The sequence below is a fragment of the Plasmodium sp. gorilla clade G2 genome (assembly GCF_900097015.1).
Source record: "Plasmodium sp. gorilla clade G2 genome assembly, chromosome: 10".
Classification (NCBI taxonomy): domain Eukaryota; phylum Apicomplexa; class Aconoidasida; order Haemosporida; family Plasmodiidae; genus Plasmodium; species Plasmodium adleri (nom. inval.).
This window is the reverse complement of record NC_041702.1, coordinates 904,794-925,000: the sequence shown is the minus strand read 5'-3', so window position 1 is coordinate 925,000 and position 20,207 is coordinate 904,794. Positions and strand designations below refer to the sequence as shown.

Sequence of the window (20,207 nt, the reverse complement as noted above, 5' to 3'; positions counted from 1 at the left end):
ATATATTCATCTTCAACTTCTTTCTCTTCCTCTTTTTTTTTACAAAAATTATTTATTATGTCATTCACATCCTTCTCTTTTATATTTACTAAATGACTATTTATTAATTTCATTTTATCCTCATTCCTTAAATTTTTATACTTCTCCAACAATTTTTTAACCACAAGATTTTTCTCATCACATCCTCCTTTATTATGTACCCTTCTTATTTTTATGCACTTCAAAACACACCAGCCATCATTCCTCACATGTATGTCTCTTAAAATATTCCTTATCATACAAATGAAATGAAATAAAATAAAAATTAATGAATGAATAAAAAAAAAAAATTAAACCAAAGAATATATATGCTTTATTATAAATCCTCAAATCAGCACCATTAACAATAAGATCATAATCATTAAATGATTATATTTAACTATAATCTTTAATAATGTTAATTATTGTGTATATATATATATATATATATATATATATATATATATATGTTTCATTGTTATTCTTTCCATAATGGGCAAGAAAAAAAAATTTACACACATATATATAATATATATAATATATATATATTATGATTATATTATTTTTTTTTTTTTTATGAACTGATCATAATATGGTAGCTTTATTTTTATTATACACATATATAGCTAAAAAAAAAAAAAAAAAAAAAAAAAAAAAATAATAAAATTATGAACCGTTCATAAAAAAAAAAAAAAAATAAATAACAAAAAATAACCAAAAAAATAATAAAAATTATGAACCGTTCATAAATAAAAAAAAAAAAAAAAATATTTATAATATATATCTTCATATTGTACCACTGTGATAGATGTGTTTGTTCCATTTCTATTTTTTTAATTACTCAAAATATATAATTATGTAAGTAATACAAAAATGAAAATATGAATTTCAAAATTAGTAATATATTATGTAGGAGATATATTATATACCCCTTTACAAAATGTAAAAGAAGATATAGTTGTAATTATAACATAAAGAGATATATGAATGAAAAGGATGAGAAGAAGATATCAATACATAAGCCTCCCATTTTAGATGTAGATGATGTTATGAATAAAGAAAAATTACTGTATGTAATAAAGAATATTCAAATAGTAGATTTAAAAGAAAAGAACATTTTAAATAATATAAGTAATTTATTAAAAAAGTATATAAATGAATATACTATTGAAGAAATATATACAATTATACATATATTTTGTAAATTAAACTTTACAAAATATTCTTTATATAATAATTTTATTAAAATTATTATGAATAAAAAGCCAAAAATTAATTCTCGTATGTTAACGCAAATATTAATTGATCTTCATAAATTATCATCTTTAGATATTAATGTGTTGACTTTTTTTACTCAGTATTATATAAAAAATGAAACTGATCGATTCTCTTTATTTGATTTATCTATGATACTATATATATTTAATAAATATAATTATAATCATAATGAGATAGTGGACAACATATGTAAAACGATATCTGAATACTTTTTGCCATTCATTGATCAGGTAAAAGTAAAATCATAAAATGTTTACAAAAATATACATATATATGTAATATATATGTAATATATATATATATATATATATATATATATATTTTATTTTATTTATTTATTTATTTATTTTTTTTTTTTTTTTTTATTTGAAGGATAAAGGTGTGCTAACAACCATTCTGTTAAGCATCTCAACGTTAAATTTGAACTATCAATTTTACCTCGATGTAATGAAAAAACATGTATATAAAAAATATGAACAGTTTGAAGTTAAATATTTGTGTAATATTTTATATTCCATTTTATTAAGACTTGTTAATACTTTAAATAATGATGACATATTAAACATTATGCTGAATGATATAATGTATATATTATTAAATAATGTTAATAAGTTAAAAAATGAAGAATTAAAACAGGCAAGCTAAAATTAATAAAAAAAAAAAATAAAATAATAAAAAAATGGACTAATGAATTATATTATATGTCATAATTTTATGTATACATAAATATATGTCTTTTAATATTTAATGTTATATAAATAGGTTCATTATAATATGAAAAAAAAAATTAATATCTATATTATTTCCTTTAAATTAAAAATTTTTTTTTCTTTTTGTGTGTATTTATATTTTACTTTTAGTTACATATATCCTTATATTATTTAAAAGACAAGGAGGAAGAAAAATATGAAGAAGCAAGAAAAATTATTGAAAAAAAAAATATTAAAGATACAGTAACTACATCAAAAATTCAACAACAGATAGCCAAACTATTTAAAGAAATTGGATTGAATGCAGAGAAAGAATTTTTAATTGGACCCTATGTATTAGACTTTGCTTTAAAAAAGAAAAAGGTAAAAATTATATATATATATATATATATATATATATATATATATATATTATTTATTTTTTATTTTTTATTTATTTTTATTTTTTTTTTTTTTTGTAGATCTGTATTGAAGTTAATGGATTTACTCATTACTATAACTTCGATGGCAAAATAAATGCAAAGACTACCTTGAAATATTATATTTTGAATAAACTCAATTGGAAGGTAAGTCTTATAATAAAAATAAAGTAATAACAAAATATTTTTATAACATATTTTTAATATTACACATATGATTTTATATGTGTATGTTTTATTTCTTATATAGGTCCTTACTATTGAATATATGGATTGGAAAAATAAATCAAAAGAGGTTAATAATAAAAAAAAAAAAAAAAAGACATGTTAAAAAAATGAATTTATGTTTATAGGTGTATGAATATATATGCAAATATGCACATTAAAATGTATTTATTATATATATATTTATTTTTTAGGATAAAATAAAATATTTAGAAACAAATGTACTAGAAAAAATAATTTAAAAAATAAAAAAATTATTATATATTTTAAAAATTTGACAAAATTATATACATATATATATATATATATATATATTTATTTATATTTTTGTATTTTTTTTTTTTTTTTTTTTTTTTATTTTTTTTTTTTTTGTGTTTTATTTTAAAAAAATTGACAAAATAAAATTATTAAAGCTTCTTATTCTTTAATATTTCATTTCTTTTTGCTAAACGAGTCAGTATTTATTGGACATAAGCTGATTTGTTCATGTTGTTGTTCGTTTTTTTGTTCATTTTTTTGTAGATTCTTCAAATCGTCTGTTTTTAAATTATCCGTTTTTTTTGTATTATAATATGTTAAAGTTTTAATAATCCATTGATCATTTTTTTTTATTAAATTACTTACAATTCTTCCTTTTTTATTTTGTTTTTTACTTTTAATATTTATGATAATGCGAGCATCGTTATCATTTAAGAACCCTGACCAGAACCTAGAAAAAATAACTTCTTCATATTCTTCTAATAGTTTTTTATCTTTTAAAACGTTTTCTTTTACTAGTTGCACAGCAGGAGGTTCTTCAAAAAACATAATTAACAATTTAGTAATACAATAAGCAAATATGGAAAAAAAAAATAAAAGAAAACCGTTGTATGTTAAATATAATTTGTTACTTTTTATATACATAACAATCTTACTGCTTCGTTTCGAGTTATTATTATTACTATTAATATTATTATTATTATTATTACTATTAATATTATTATCATTATTATTACTAACAATATTATTATCCTTATCACTTTCATTTTTAACCCTTTTATTCTTACCACTACTCTTTTTAGTTGTAGTGATATTACCCCTTCTTATTATCATTTCACTCATATTAACACATTTATTTATATCATTGTTTAAAGAAAAAAACAAAAAATTTCTCTCATTCCATCCACAAAATGTCCTCCTTTCTATTTTTCTTATGTTTCCCTTTGTTTGAAGTTCAAATGGAAGAACTCCAAAAAAAGATATTCTTCTCTTATAAATATTCCAAGTACAAATTTTATAATTTCCTATTTTCATTTTTTTTCCTTTTACATAATAAATAAATAAATATACATATATATTATATATATATATATATCACAAAACTAAAAAAAAAAATATATATGTCCCTTTTAAAATATGAAAATATATGTATATTTAAATGCATGTAATTATTTTTTAATTTTTTTTTACTTTCATTTTTTACCTGAACAGTTCAGGTAATTTTCAACAAAAAATAATATAATAAAAAAAAAATAATAATAAATAAAACAAATAAATAAATAAATATATATATATATATATATATATATATATTTATTTATTTATATATAATATTATATGCATACAATATTATCTCAATAATAATAACAAATAAGTTCTTATCAACAGATAATACAAATAGAGATACTTTTATGCCCATTATATAGTTTCATCTGAGTCATCATATTATAATTTTTTTTATCAAAGAAGTAATATATTTATTCACATTTATAGAAATATATATATATACCCATTATTATAAAATCATATCTTGAAAAATAAAACCTTAATTTAATACTTCTTCGTTCACAGTATTGTCTTCATTTTAAACAAGGGATCTATACATATTGTCATATTATTTTCCTTAAAAAATATTGAAAAAAGATATATTATATATATATATATATATATATATATATATATATATATATATATATATATATATTCAAAATGGTTACAATATATTAAAATGGATCTTCCTTATTTTACTTTTCCTTTTTAGTCATATATGTATTTTATTTATAAATGTTATATTGTTTAATTTTGTCAAGGCTTTAACATATTCTTAAAAGTATAAAATTATAGGGATTTTTTTTTTTTTTTTTATCATTAATGCACTACTTACTATTTTTACCTTTAACATGAATATAATTTTCTCCATTTTTTTTTTTTTTTTTTGAAAAATAAAAGGGAAAAATGTATATGTATATATATATGTATATGTATTTAATGTATCGCATAAATGAAAAGATAAACATCTCAATCATATATAAGAAAATAAATAAATAAAAACATACATATATATATATATATATATATATTCAATATATAGCATAAATTACTATACGTATATATAATAGGAGAAACTCCTATCTATCTGTCTAATAGATTCAATAATTTATATTTTTCCATGTACTTCCCTTTTTTATTACCCCGTAAATCTTTCTGTCCACATATTAAATAATAAAATACTCTAGAACATTACATCATGAATACATTATATCATGAAGATATTATACTTTTCTTATCAATAGAAAGTTTAGAAGAAATCGTTAGCATATTTAAAAATATCGGAGGAATAAAAGGACGTTTTCATAAATTTATAAGTTTTAAGAATAATTCAAATGTATCTTTTTTTTTTAATTCTAACGATTACTTATTTTTAAAAAAAGAACAAGGTAACATCATAATAGACGAAAAGTATAAACTATTAACAAACAAAAATACAGATGACAAAAAAAATAATACATTTGAAAATAAAAATAAATGTGAAAAACAAATAAAAGTAGATACAGAAGGTACAGAGACATTTGAAAAAGGAGAAGAAAAAATACTTGAAGATATATCCTTAGAAAATACACAGAAAAATATAAAAAATATAAATAATTGCATGTCAGACATTTCAAAAAACAAAAATGATGAAAAAATTTCGAATCTTAAATATACAAATGAAGAATACGAAATGATTATTGAAGAAATTTATAAACATTTATATAAAAATGAAATATACACCCCTATGTCAGAAAAGAAAAAAATGGTAGTTGAACTTATCATAGAAACTATAATTTATGGAAATAAAATAAAATTAAATATTTATAAACTTAATTTATTCATATCTATTGTAATCATGACCTTATATAAAATTATGGAAAACTTAAGTGTAAAAGAAAAAAGAAAAAAAAAAAAAAAAAAAACTATAAATTATTTTATAACTTTATTAAAGAAAAATATACAATATAATACTTCACCTGAACAAAATAAAAAAGTAATAGATACACAAAATAATACAAGTTCTGAGGTAAATATAATTGAGAATAATGAAAAACATATAACTATTCAAAATGAAGAAAAGGATGATGCTGATGATGATAATAATGTAAAGAATAATAATACGATTATAAAAAATGATAATAAGGATATTATAAAAATCAAAAAAAGTACTATAAAAAATGATAAGAAAAAACCAAATAGTAACACAAATATAAATCTTATAGGTACAAAGGAAGAAACCATTTTAATAAATAGTAATAATCAAGTTGAAATTAATCAAGAAAAAGAAACAAAAAAGGACATAATATTTTTTAATTGTGAAGAATCAAAATATATAATAAAATATATGTTTCAAAATATTTTCTCTATATATAACATCTTAGAATATATGTTCTTATTTCCATCTTATCCTGTTCATTTATGTTTCTCAAATTATGGTTCTTTTGTAACTCCCCCTGAGCCCTTATCTTTAAAAGATGAAATAAAACAAGGTTACATTTTATTTTTTTCAACAGATTGAAAAATATATATAAATGTTAAGACACCTACAAATATATATATATATATATATATATATATATATATATATATATTTATTTATTTTATTATTTTTTTTTTTTTTTTTGTCCCTTTATCAGATGAACAAAAGAATGAAGACAATACGTTCTGTACTAATGCTTATATTTCCCAAGTTTTACATGTACCTTTATATGTACTTGACAAATTTTACAATAATCTTAATGATTTACAAGAAAAAATTGATAATGTTTTAACATTAATGTAAGGTTTTAAAAAATGAGGAACAACATAAATATATTAAAAATTAATTAAATATAATTATTTTTTTTTTTTTTTTTTTTTTTTTTTAAACAAAATATACATTTGGCTAGTTTTCGTAAGCTAGTTATTATTTGCTCACATATTTTTAATTTTATTTTATGTACAAAAATGCAACACAAAAAAAAAAAAAAAAAGGACAAAATGAAAGGAAATATATATATATATATATATATATAAATGTATGTATGTATATTTTTTAAAAAGGAAAAAATGTCCATAAAAATAATATATTCATATAATATATATATATATTTATATATATATATATATTTTTTTTTTGTGTGTTTATTTTTCTTTGTTTTGTTTTTCTCCTCTTAAACATCATAGGGTGATAATTGTAATGGGAAAAATGTATTATTATAATGAATCCTTGATTTAATCCATAGAGCCATCATATTTAATTTAGTATCTTTTATATCAATAGGTTTTGGAAATAATGTATTATAGGCATAGTCAATTTTTGATTTTTCTACATCATCAGCATTCAAATAATTCTGCATATTTCTTAATATTCTTGAATCAAACCAAGAGAAATTATTAAAACATTCATTCATCATATTTGTATCTTTCCATTCAGATGACATTTCATAAGCTGTCATCATTTTTAAATCACCTAACAATAAATTTAAATTATTTCCTTCCACATTTTTTTTTTCTTCCTCCAATTGTTTTAGCTCTTTACTCATATTATTATTATTATCAAACATTGGGAAAAAAATTATTAACAATAAAATGAAATATATGTATATATATATATATATATATATATATATATATATGTATATGTGTATGTATCTATTTATTCATTAAAATGGTAAATGTATAAATCCATCTTCTCACTCATATTATTACAATAATATATATATATATATATATATATGTTTTTTTTTTTTTTTTTTTTTTTTTTTTTTTTTTTTTTTTTAATTTAAAGTCATATGATAATTTTCCTCTTTTCGTATTTTAAACATATTGTTGTAAAAAATTAAAAATTGTAAAAATGTATTTTAAATTGAATATTATTTATACCTATAAGTTTTGAAATAAATAATGCACACTTTATATACATACGTATAAAAAATTAAATATATATAAATATATGTATATATATTTTTTTTTTCCTTTCATTTCTAGTACGGTTGAAAAAAAAAAAAGGTACAAAATGTTTATAAAAAGATGAGAAATTTTTTCTGTACATATATTAAATGCTAAAAAAAATATATACATATATATATATATATATATATATATATTAATATATAAGAGAAAAGCCACTTTTATTTTTTTAATTTTTTATTTTTTTGTGGAAAGCGCTTCTTTTTCTATAATATTCCTATAGTTCCATTTTTTTGATACATCATAAAAATATATATCAAAAAAAAAAAAAAAAATAGAATAAAAATGTTCTTTAAATTATTAAGAGGAAGGAAAATATATATTAACAACAAAAACTACTACAATAACAAATATATACATGGGGATTCTTTTTCTAGTAGTCCCCAAAAGATTATGTCAGTTCGTCGTTTCAGCGAATATATTAATATAGAAGAGAAAATAAATTTACCAAGATTAAAACTAAGAGGATTACCTTTTGATGCATCAGAAGACGAAATAAAAAATTTCTTTAGAGATTTCCAATTAACAAAACAAGCATATCCTATTCATATAATTAAAGGAATTAAGAATAAGCCCACTGGGCATGCATATGTGTATTTCGATGATGAAGAAGAGGCCAGAAATGCTTGTCAAGCTATGAACAGGAAATATATAAGAGACAGGTTTGTTGAAATTTACCAGGATTATGTTTATAATCACAACTTAACACCTGCAAAAGAGCATGTTACAACATTGATGAGGGACAGATATAAAAAAGACAACCAATAAGGGAAACATGAATAAATAAATAAATAAATATATATATATATATATATATATATATATATTTATATTTATTTGTGCATGGACATTTTTTTTTTTTTTTTATGTGAAACTTTTTGATAATTTGGTTTTTATATTTTAACTTTAAATTCAATACACATAAGTATTAATTGAAATTAATGTATAAGTATATATATATATATATATATATATATGTATAAATTTATTTATTTGTTAATTTTAATTTTTTTTTTTTTTTTTTTGCACTTATAACTCTCAATTGTTTCAGTTGTTTAAATAATTAATCTCCTATTAAAAAATATAGCTCATATATTTCACTTTAAATTTTGGCTACCTAAAAAAAAAAAAAAAAAAAAAAAATATAAATATATACATATAAACATATATATATAAATACCAAATGAATAAAAAAAAAAAAAAAAACGGCTTTTTTTTCTGACCGTACAGGTAATTATGACATAAAAAAAAATATTACATGTACATAAAATATATATATATATATATTTTATAACCCTTTATGTGGTTTATTAAAAAAATAATAAATATATAATTCTTTATATATTTATTTATTTGATGTTGTCATATTCCACGTGTGATTAGATGTACACAACATTTATATGTGCAATCTTTTAATATAATATATCAAATATAATTTTAAAATTTACCTCTCGTAATTTACTAATACATAAATATATATATATATATATATTTTTTTTTCGTATCCTTACTATTATGAATAAACCACGTTCATCCAACAGTGATGATGATATGGTTGTATTACAACAAGAAGATGAAAAAGTTGATAAACAAATAGACATAGAGAAAGAGAAGGACAAGAAAAATATATCAACAAAGATAAAGGAATATAAGAAGAAAAAGAAAAAGAAAAATATTATCCCCAAGAAAATATTCAAACATATAGATAATATAGACAAATTAAAATACGTGCGAATTAATAATATTGATGAAAGGGAAAAAAAAAGTTATCATTTGAAAAATATATCTGGGGGTAGGATTAAAAAGATAAAAAAAGAAATAAATGATAATAAAGATGAAATAAAGAAAAAGACGACAACAAATATGAAGAAGAAAAAAAAAAAAAAAATTAATAATAAAAAAGTCATTAAAAAAAGAAACATGATAAATGATAAAAAAAGTGTAGAAGAAAAAGAATTCAATGAATTAAATGAAAATCAAAACGTCATAAAAAAAAATATTGACAATAATTTAACTAATAATTATATGAATAATCAAATAAATGATATAAAAGAAATGGATATCTTTCAAAAGGATAGTAAGCAATTTAAATCTTTTGACAAAAAAAAATACATAAAAGAAAATAACAAAATATCAAATGATCATATTATTAATGATAATAATATTAATGATAATATTATTACTGATAATATTATTAGTGATAATATTATTAATGATAATATTATTAGTGACCATATAAAGAATAAAACAATGTATGAAAATAACCTGTTTGATGAAATTAAAGAAGCAATAAAAGATGATGTTACTAAGCAAAATAGTCTTAACAATTTGCACCTTCAAATAAAAGCTGAAGAACAATTAATTCATTCAAATTATGATAAAAAAAAAATTAACAATCATTTATATAAACAAGAAAATATAGATATATCTAATGATAAACAAAAATCAAACTCATTAATGAACTTATCAAAAGAATTAAAAAATAAAAATATTCACATTTTACAATTTAAACATGCTAAAAGTACACACACTTCTTTTTTGAAAAAAATAAATAATCTCCCAAATGAGAAAAAAAAAAAAAACAAAAAAAAAAAAAAAATAAATAAAATAATAAAAGACAAACATATAAATATTATTAATAATAATAATAATGATAAAAATGAATTTTTACAAAATCTTAATTATGTAAAAGATATAAATTATGCCAATTATATAAAGACAGCTAATTTAAAATCGAAGGAAAAAAAAAAAAAAAAAAAAAAAATCCAACATCATATGGATATTTCAAAACGTGAGAAGAAACATATATTGGAGAAAAAGACAAAAGAATATAATCAACAAGTCATAAGAAAAGGAAAAATTAAAACCGAAAAGGGAGAAGAACAAAAAGAAGAACAGCTGCATGTAGTGGATAAAAAATGTAGTGATAATAAAAAAGGTAGTGATGATAAACAAAGTAGTGATGATAAAAAAAGTATTGACGACAAACAAAGTAGTGATGATAAAAAAAGTATTGACGACAAACAAAGTAGTGATGATAAAAAAGGTAGTGATGATAAACAAAGTAGTGATGATAAAAAAAGTATTGACGACAAACAAAGTAGTGATGACAAAAATAATAGTGATGACAAACATAGTTGTGATGACAAAAATAATAGTGATGACAAAAATAATAGTGATGACAAACATAGTAGTGATGACAAACATAGTTGTGATGATAAACATAGCATTGCTGATTCAAATAAAATTATAGAATCATGTGCTGAAGAAAAAACAAGCATGAAGAAAAAAATCAGATTCCAGCTGAAGTCCCAAATAAAGAACAGAAATAAAGATATAAAAACCAAAGAGAGAAATATAAAAATAAAAAATGTGCAAGAGAAAAAAAAAAGAAAAAAAGAGAATATTATACTACCAGATGAACAACACTTTATTGTTAAAAAAGAGAGAAATGAAATAAAGCAAAATTTGTTGAGTGATGAATCAGAACATGTTTCTATGAAGAGTCAGATAATGAATGAGAAAAGAATACAAGCTGATGAGATATTAAATAAATATATCCAAATGAGAGAAAATGATAAGTATAATAATGAAGATATTACTAAATATAATAAAAATCATAAGACATGCTATCCTTTTTTCAAAGGTGATAATATAGTATTATTAGACATAAAAGAAAAAAAATTTAATATTGATATAATAAATGTTTTTTCTTCCAATAAAAATTTAGAAGATAACTGTCATGACATTTTGTTTTTTTTTGATTCGTATGTTAAAAAAAATAAAAAAGAAAAAATGAAAAACAGTACAAATTTTATGAAGCCATTGAAAAAATTATTTAAATGTGAATATTTTGAAATGGAATGTATTAAATTGATTATCCACATATTTGATAAAATAATTAGTAAAATGAAAAAAGAGATAAAGATGGAAAATATAACAAAATGTTTTGAAAGAGATGATCATAGTAGTAGTTTTATATCACGTATAAAAGAAAAACAAGACATGCAAAAACGTATGAACAAAGAAAATAATAGTATACAAAATAATATTAACAAGGATTATAATAATAATAACAATAATTATTATTATAATGATGATAAGAAGAATATATTTTATAGTCCATTTTTTGATGATAATATATTATATAATGACGATCATGAAAAACAAAAAATTTACAGTATATTATTTTATAATTCTGCTCATAGTAATCATGCATGGAATGAGTATCGAGTATTTCAAAAACTTCTACAGTGGAAAGATCAGAAGAAATTATTCATGTTAAGAGAAAAACTAGAACAAATGAAGAAAAATAAAGAAAACCAAAATGAACATAAAAGAAATATGAAGAATGTTAATAATTGTATTACTAATAATATTAATGATTATGAAAAAAATTGTTGTCATATATATCATTCTTCAACTGGTAATGATAATATTTATAATAATTATTCCCACTATTATAATAATGAAGTTTCATCTTGTATTCCTTTGAGAAAGATTAATATTCTAACAAACAAAATTATGTGTGCTCTATTAAACTCTTGTTGTATACATGATAAAAAAGATATTCTGACGACTTACATGCAGAACGTTCCTTCATACAATTTTCCTAGGAGTAAACAGAAATATTGGAATGTAATCTTAAATGAGGAATTGCTATATAATGATAAAGTTAGCTACCCTTTAAGGATAAGTGAAGCGGTGGGTACTTTAATTTCAAAATAGAAATGTATTAAATATAAATATATATGTATGTATATATGTATATATGTATATATATATGTGTGTGTTGATGTCTATCTGTCTTTTCCTTTTTTGTTTATTCATTATATTTTACACAAATTTAACTTATAAGGTATAATATAACAATATCACCTTTACAATAATGATAATATTTATCATTATTATTTTGTCTTACGTATATTTGATTTGATTTGATTTGATTTTTTTTTTTTTTTTCTATGTTTTATAATTAAACAAATTATAAATAGGGGCTTATATATAACCCTACATATTAATTTTTAAATTTTAATTTTTAATTTTCCCAAAAAATTATAATCACATATATATGTATATATATATGTATATATATATGTATATATGTGTTACGTAAAAAAAAAAAAAAAATGGAACATCAGTTTTGAGAATTATGAGAAGAGTAAAATGAAAAAATAAATGAAACACAATAAGATCATACATTAAATATTATATATATATATATGTATGTATGTATGTATGTATGTGTTATATTTTATTGAAACACGTTTGCGTTATTGGATAGATTTTGTAAAATGTGCAAATAATGGTCAGGTATATCCACTGAATTATTAACATCGTTGACAGCATTACAAAAATAAGGAATATCATGATCAATTGAAAAAATATTTGTTAAGAAAAATAAAAAATTAAAATCTCTAAAAATATTAACAATATCACTTTTATTATGTAATGCTTTGATCATATGATTAAATGTTTGTAATATATAATAATAATTTGTATTGGTTGGATATGGGAAAAAATAATTATAATTACATTTATGAGAAAATATAGGTATATTGTTTACACAAAAAAGGATATCAATTTTTTTAATTTCTATTTTTTTTATAAGTATATTATTTTTACATTTTAAATATAATTCATTCATAATATCTATTTCACTATCAAATGTTTTTATTTTTATTTCTTTATCTTTATCATTTTTTTCAAATTGTAATATACTATTTTGTTTATTCATATCTTTTATCATATCATGTTTTATTAATTTTAATAAATCATAATTCATTTCATATGCTTCAACTATTATAGATTCATTATTTTTATTCATACCAATGGATAAAGTAATAAATGGTTTTATATTCATATTTTTTTTTCCTTGTTTTATTTTTTTCTTCTTTTTTATATTCTTAAATTTTGATGGCTCATTCTTTTTCTTTTTAATGTTATCATTATTGTGCTCATCACCTTTCTCTTCCACCAAATTTGTATCATCACGATTATGACTATGATCATTATTATTATCATCATTATTATTATTATTGTTATATTTGTTTTTATTCATATGTGTATCTACTTTACTATTTTTTTCTTCTCCTATTTTTGATTGCCTCATTATTTGCCACATTAACTTTATGGATAATAAAACTTCTTTTCCCCCCATAGGAATAAATAATTCATTTTCTTCATCATTCAAAGTTTTCATTTTTTTGTTTAATTTTATAAAATGATTTTGTTTTTTATTAGACATATTTAAATCAACTCCTATATCAGGATATGCATATAAAAATCCAACAACTTCTAAATTTAACATTTTGGCTAGCTGGTCTGCTCTTTTTCTATCTTCACTATGTAATAGATAATTTTCATCATATGCTTGTTCACTTCTATTCATTGAAAAGAAAACATGTTCAACTTTTACAAATTCATCATTTTCATATTTACCATATAATACTCCACAAAAATATTTATTATCTTTAGGATTCTTATTTTTAAGATTCATATAATTTACTTCACTATAAAATTTCTGTATATTATATAAACAGGTTTCACTAACACTTACCTTTTTACAAAGTGATTCAAATAAAGGATTTATTGATATCTTTTTATTATTTTCAAAATGAAGAAATTTATTTTCTTTTGCAATTTCCGAGACATGTTCTTTTATATCTTTTGGAACATTTTCCTTAATCTTTTTATTTTCCTTTCCCGTTTTTTTTATTAATATCTCATTATTTAATATACCTCCTTTATTATGACTACTCTTATTTATATGTTTCCCTTGACCATTAATATGATTAATATTATTATTAATATTATTATTATTATTGTTATAGTTGCTTATAATAGCAAAATATGATTTATTTAGTATATTATTTAGTTTCAGTGCTTCACATTTAGCTCTCATATAAATAAAACATATATATGCCACAAGTATTATGCTTTTTCTCATTGTATTAAAAATAACAAAATTGTGTTGACTTTTTTAACACACTACATTTTTAACCAATTTTAAAATTATACATATAACAATTCTCGAAAATGAAAAATAAAATATACATACATATATAAATATATATATATATAAATATATATATATATATATATATATATATATATATATATATATCAGTAAAAATTTTAAGTCAAATATAGGAGTGAAAAAAAGAGAATTTTTTTTTTTTTTTTTTTTTTTTTTTTAGCTAGATGCTAAATTTTATCAATGAAAAAATAATAACCACAGTTGGCATCACATCAAATATGTAATTGGAAATAACAAGTGGAGATCAAATGTATATATTTATACACATATATATGTACATAATATATATATATATATATATATATATATATTTATTTATTTATATTTCTCCAATATACTATACCCTTTTATTAAAAAAAAAAAAAAAAGTAAAATTTTATTTTGAATATAATAAAACATTCATTAAATTCCTCTATCATGTTAAACATAATTCAAAAAAAAAAAAATAATATAAAATAGAACAAAAAAATAAAAAAATACATGTTCCAGGTTCATCTCAAAAAGAAATATTACATTTATAGTTACATAAATAATTTTATTTTGAATTGTACTTATTCTCCATTTTCTTACATACTATAATATATTTATATGGAATATATTTAATTCATTCATAGGCATTTTCATATTTCATTATGAACAAGTATTAGTTAAAAGAACAGATATATGTTTAGATACAATTTTCTTGCGAAAGGGGAAAAATGTTCTGGGTGATTAATTATTTTAATTTATGCCCAAAACGTGTAACGTATATTTAAAGTCAATTTGTATAAGCCGATATATATAAATAGATAATTTGTATGATAAGCCGATATATATAAATAGCTAATTTGTATGATCAGCCAATATATATAAACAGCTAATTTGTATAAGCCGATATATATAAATAGCTAATTTGTATGATAAGCCGATATATATAAATAGCTAACTTGTATGAACAAACAATTTAGGTAATTTTTTTTTTTTTTTCCACCTTTAAATTAATACGAAAAAATTAACATAATAAACATTTTTGGACAACATACATATTTTACTTTAAAAAAAAACATATATCTTAATATAAGAAATAGCTATATAGATTTATTTTTTCTTAAAAAAAAGAAAAAGATATGAACCGTTCATAATAAATTATATATATATATAAGTACACATATAATTGTGGTCAGGTATTTTTTTTTACATTGATTGCCAAGTTTCCTAATTCATTAAAAATATATAAACAATAATAATAAGTGAACTAATCTTATTTAATAATATTTTCAAAAATTATATTTTATAATTTATATTAATAATTCTTGTGTATACATAAAGACACATATCATCATATTTATATATGTAAAGGTATTTATATTTTCATTGTGATACACAGTACATATATTTTGTAAATAATTTTTTTTTTTTTTTTTTATTATACATAATTATATTCTGTTCATGATAATCTTATATTTTCATCAATTATATATATATATATATATTAACATTTTTAATTTAAATATTTATATAATAAAAAAAAATTCTTATATCTCAAAATATAAACATAAGGTTATAATATATATATATATATATGTACATAATAATTTATTGGTTTATATTTTTAAAATATATATTTATTAAGGGCTAAGTATAATTCACATATAAATATTATTTATTTATGTACTACAAAAATTATCGATATATTTTCATTAATATTAATTTTTAAATTCAAAACAGAAAGAACATTCGAAATTTTTCCTTTTAAAGCAAATTTAAAAACTGTAATAATGCTAGAGGGAAAAATATTATTTTAAATGTGCCGTATTTTTTGAAGCAAAAAGAAAAATAACAAATAATATATTTATGAATATATTTATAAATACATATATAATATATATATATAATAATATTAAGAAAAACAAAAAATCTTTTAAAAATAATAAACTATATTTTCTATTATGGGAATATTACTTAAAATGTGATTTTATATATAATATTATTATAAGAAATTACCAAGAGTACCAATCAAAAATAAAAGGCATAGTAAAAAAAAAAAAATATATATATAAATATATATATATATATATATATATATATATATATATATAAAATAAGGAAAAAATGAGTAAGTTTATATTTATTAGAAACGCTAAAAATATAAGATGAAACAATTAACAGTATATTTATAAGGAATTATTAAAATAATTCCATATAATATAATTTATATATATATATATATATATATAATATATATATTTATATTAATATTGCTTCATATATATTAATAAAAAAAAAAAATTAATCCAAAAATTCAAAAAAAAATCAAATTTTAATAGTAATATGTATATCAAAAATAGTAAATTTTGTTAAATTTTTATATATATTTTTTTATTAATATATTATAAATATATATTAATTAATTTATTTTTATATATAATTAATTATATAATAAAAAAAAAAAAAAAAAAAAAAAAAGAGGAGAAAAAATACTATATATCATACATATATTACGAAAAATGAAGAACCTAAAATTTTTTCTTTTTTCATATATATTTCTTATGTATAAAACTATAGTAGAGATTTTTTTCTTATATAATAAGATTGCGTATAAAATATTCTTGCAATATTTATTTATTAATAAAATTAATAAATATAATTTAAAAAGAATATATTAAAATTTTTTAATAAGCATGCTTGTATTTGAATGAAAAAATTTTGTACTCTCATATAAAACAAAGTCATGATTTATTTTTTTTTTAATGCATTCTCTTCTGCGCATGCTCAAAAATATATTGTCGCATTCATGTAATATATAAAATATATAATATATTATATATATATAATACAAAAAATATACTACGTCAAAAAAATAAAATAAATATATACATATATATATTGTATATGTATATATATTATATTTATATATTATATATATATATTATATATTATATATATATATATAATATATGTATGTATATATATATATAATATATATATAATTATAATATGCATAATTTTTTTTTTAAATTCATAAATATATATATATAATAACCCAATATAAAAATAATTGATTCTTAATAATTATATAATAATATATTTAGAATATATTTATATATATATAATAAACAATAGCAATATTATCACGTTTATATATATGTAATAATATTATGGTTACATATTAATATATAATATATTATATATATTATTTATATATATATATATATATATATATTATATATATAATAATTTTTTTTTTTTTTTTTATTACATTTTCTTTGGAATTTCATTCTTCGAAATTATGTAAATTTATATATACTTGTAAATGTCAAAAATTTTTAAGATTAATTTTAAATATATATATATTTTTAAATATTTAATTTATACAATAATAATATAAATACTTGGCAATAAATTTTATAATATTATATATTTTTTTTTTCTTATTTTTATATATTTAAGAAAATATTATAAAAGAATTTTTTTTTTTTCATTTTTAAAAAAAATAATATAAAAAGATAACACAATTGTATTATATATTATACTTATATGTAAGAATATATAATAATTTGTGTTTATTTTATGGTTATTATTGTTTATTCATTTTTATATATTTTGTTTATATATTATTTTATATATTTATATATATGATATTATAATATTATGTATTGTATGTAATATATTTATATAATATTATGAATATATAAATTATAAATAAATATATATATATATATATATAATATGTTATTTAATACATTTTGTATATAATTATATATATATATATGATTCAAATATTACTTTATTGGTATTTTTGAATATATACGTATATATTTATTATATATATATTTATGTATTTATACTGTATTACGTAATTATGTAACATTATGAAAATAAAGAATTATATTTAAGAGAAAAAGACAAATATACTTATGAGATGCATAAATATTTTAAAGAAAAAAATGCAAAATGTATATATTTGTTTTAAATATATAAAGAATAATATATCAGTAACAATTTTATAAAAGCATATTTTAGATTTAGTAGATATTGATTATATATATATATATATATATATATATATTATATATATACATAATATTTTTTTGTTGTAAGATTCACATATCAACTTTTTTACTTATATATATGAATTATACAATTATAAATTTTAAGATGTTATATGTAAGTAGCTATGATCTAGAATGAATATATATATTTTCTTTTTTTAAGACGATAATATATACATATATATATCTATATATATATATTATCTTTATATGTGAATATACATTGCATTAAATGCAATTTTAAAATTTACATATTAATAAATATATATATATATATATATATATGAATATTATTTATGGTATATAATTATATATTTTAATAATGTATATAACATATATAGTATTTATTATATATTTATATTGTAATACTATTGAAAAGAAATATATGTATATGTGAGACAGTAAAAATATTTATATATATATATATATATATATATATTTTTCATATGACACTTTGGCGTATATAACTTACAAAATATATTAATGTATATATATATATATAATATATAATATATATATATATAATCATCTTATAAACAATAATATAAAAAAATTATGTCAAATTTTTGTGCACACTTATATAGTTAATAATCATTATTTACTTATTTTTTTTGAACTTGATAATTTTCAAATATATAATATACAAAATATTTATGTTTTCATTTTTTTTTTTTTAATTTTTCATTCATTTCTCATTTATGTTAATTTCATTTTGATTTTTTTTTTTTTTTTTTTTTTTTAAATACTGAACAGTTCATGTAAAAAAAAAAATTTTTTTTTTTTTTTGGGGAGCTATCCCTGCACACACAATTTTTTTTTTTTTTTTTTATATACACATGTATATAATAATATATATATAAAATTTTGCACGCACGCAAAAATATATATATATTAAATATATATATATTAATATACATTAAAAAAAAAAAAAACATAATATATATATGTAATATACATATATATATATATATATATATATATATATATATATATATATATACATATATTATTATATACATATAATTACATGTATTTTATTTTATATATACTTACCATATACACATATGTGCGTATACATTTATATGAAAATTTAGGACAAAAAAAAAAAAAAAAAAAATCACTAGTAACACAAATGTGTATATATTGTAAATAAATATATATATATATTATATATATTACTTATTATATATATAATAAATCGTTACTATATATATATATGTATGTGTTAATATAAAGTTCGAAAAGT

The 20,207-nt window shown here is 17.7% G+C and overlaps 8 protein-coding genes across 8 annotated transcripts in view; 4 read left to right on the top strand and 4 right to left on the bottom strand.

Moving 5' to 3' along the window:
• Positions 1–278, bottom strand: part of PADL01_1023200 (conserved Plasmodium protein, unknown function) — a gene marked incomplete at both ends in the record, with an annotated part of 1,584 nt that extends 1,306 nt beyond the window's left edge. Inside the window, one exon of the mRNA XM_028682300.1 lies at positions 1–278. This exon is cut by the window's left edge and continues 1,306 nt beyond it. Coding sequence (XP_028538592.1) covers positions 1–278 — 278 coding nt within the window.
• A 621-nt stretch (positions 279–899) lies between these two features.
• Positions 900–2,892, top strand: PADL01_1023100 (RAP protein, putative; the record flags this gene model as incomplete). The annotated part of the gene is made up of 6 exons (XM_028682299.1): positions 900–1,526; positions 1,669–1,899; positions 2,157–2,369; positions 2,468–2,572; positions 2,676–2,720; positions 2,845–2,892. The coding sequence occupies 6 exons, from the start codon at positions 900–902 to the stop codon at positions 2,890–2,892; spliced, it is 1,269 nt and encodes a 422-aa protein (XP_028538591.1).
• A 190-nt stretch (positions 2,893–3,082) lies between these two features.
• On the bottom strand, positions 3,083–3,943 carry PADL01_1023000 (conserved Plasmodium protein, unknown function; the record flags this gene model as incomplete). Its single annotated transcript, XM_028682298.1, has 1 exon — positions 3,083–3,943. The coding sequence occupies one exon, from the start codon at positions 3,941–3,943 to the stop codon at positions 3,083–3,085; it is 861 nt and encodes a 286-aa protein (XP_028538590.1).
• A 1,213-nt stretch (positions 3,944–5,156) lies between these two features.
• On the top strand, positions 5,157–6,722 carry PADL01_1022900 (conserved Plasmodium protein, unknown function; the record flags this gene model as incomplete). The annotated part of the gene is made up of 2 exons (XM_028682297.1): positions 5,157–6,429; positions 6,577–6,722. The coding sequence occupies 2 exons, from the start codon at positions 5,157–5,159 to the stop codon at positions 6,720–6,722; spliced, it is 1,419 nt and encodes a 472-aa protein (XP_028538589.1).
• A 370-nt stretch (positions 6,723–7,092) lies between these two features.
• Positions 7,093–7,485, bottom strand: PADL01_1022800 (conserved Plasmodium protein, unknown function; the record flags this gene model as incomplete). Its single annotated transcript, XM_028682296.1, has 1 exon — positions 7,093–7,485. The coding sequence occupies one exon, from the start codon at positions 7,483–7,485 to the stop codon at positions 7,093–7,095; it is 393 nt and encodes a 130-aa protein (XP_028538588.1).
• A 691-nt stretch (positions 7,486–8,176) lies between these two features.
• PADL01_1022700 (RNA-binding protein, putative) lies at positions 8,177–8,659 on the top strand (the record flags this gene model as incomplete). The annotated part of the gene is made up of 1 exon (XM_028682295.1): positions 8,177–8,659. One exon carries the CDS (start codon positions 8,177–8,179, stop codon positions 8,657–8,659), a length of 483 nt encoding a protein of 160 aa, XP_028538587.1.
• Positions 8,660–9,406: 747 nt separating this feature from the next.
• Positions 9,407–12,619, top strand: PADL01_1022600 (conserved Plasmodium protein, unknown function; the record flags this gene model as incomplete). Its single annotated transcript, XM_028682294.1, has 1 exon — positions 9,407–12,619. One exon carries the CDS (start codon positions 9,407–9,409, stop codon positions 12,617–12,619), a length of 3,213 nt encoding a protein of 1,070 aa, XP_028538586.1.
• A 526-nt stretch (positions 12,620–13,145) lies between these two features.
• On the bottom strand, positions 13,146–14,840 carry PADL01_1022500 (conserved Plasmodium protein, unknown function; the record flags this gene model as incomplete). Its single annotated transcript, XM_028682293.1, has 1 exon — positions 13,146–14,840. One exon carries the CDS (start codon positions 14,838–14,840, stop codon positions 13,146–13,148), a length of 1,695 nt encoding a protein of 564 aa, XP_028538585.1.
• Between the last annotated feature and the right edge of the window lie 5,367 nt (positions 14,841–20,207).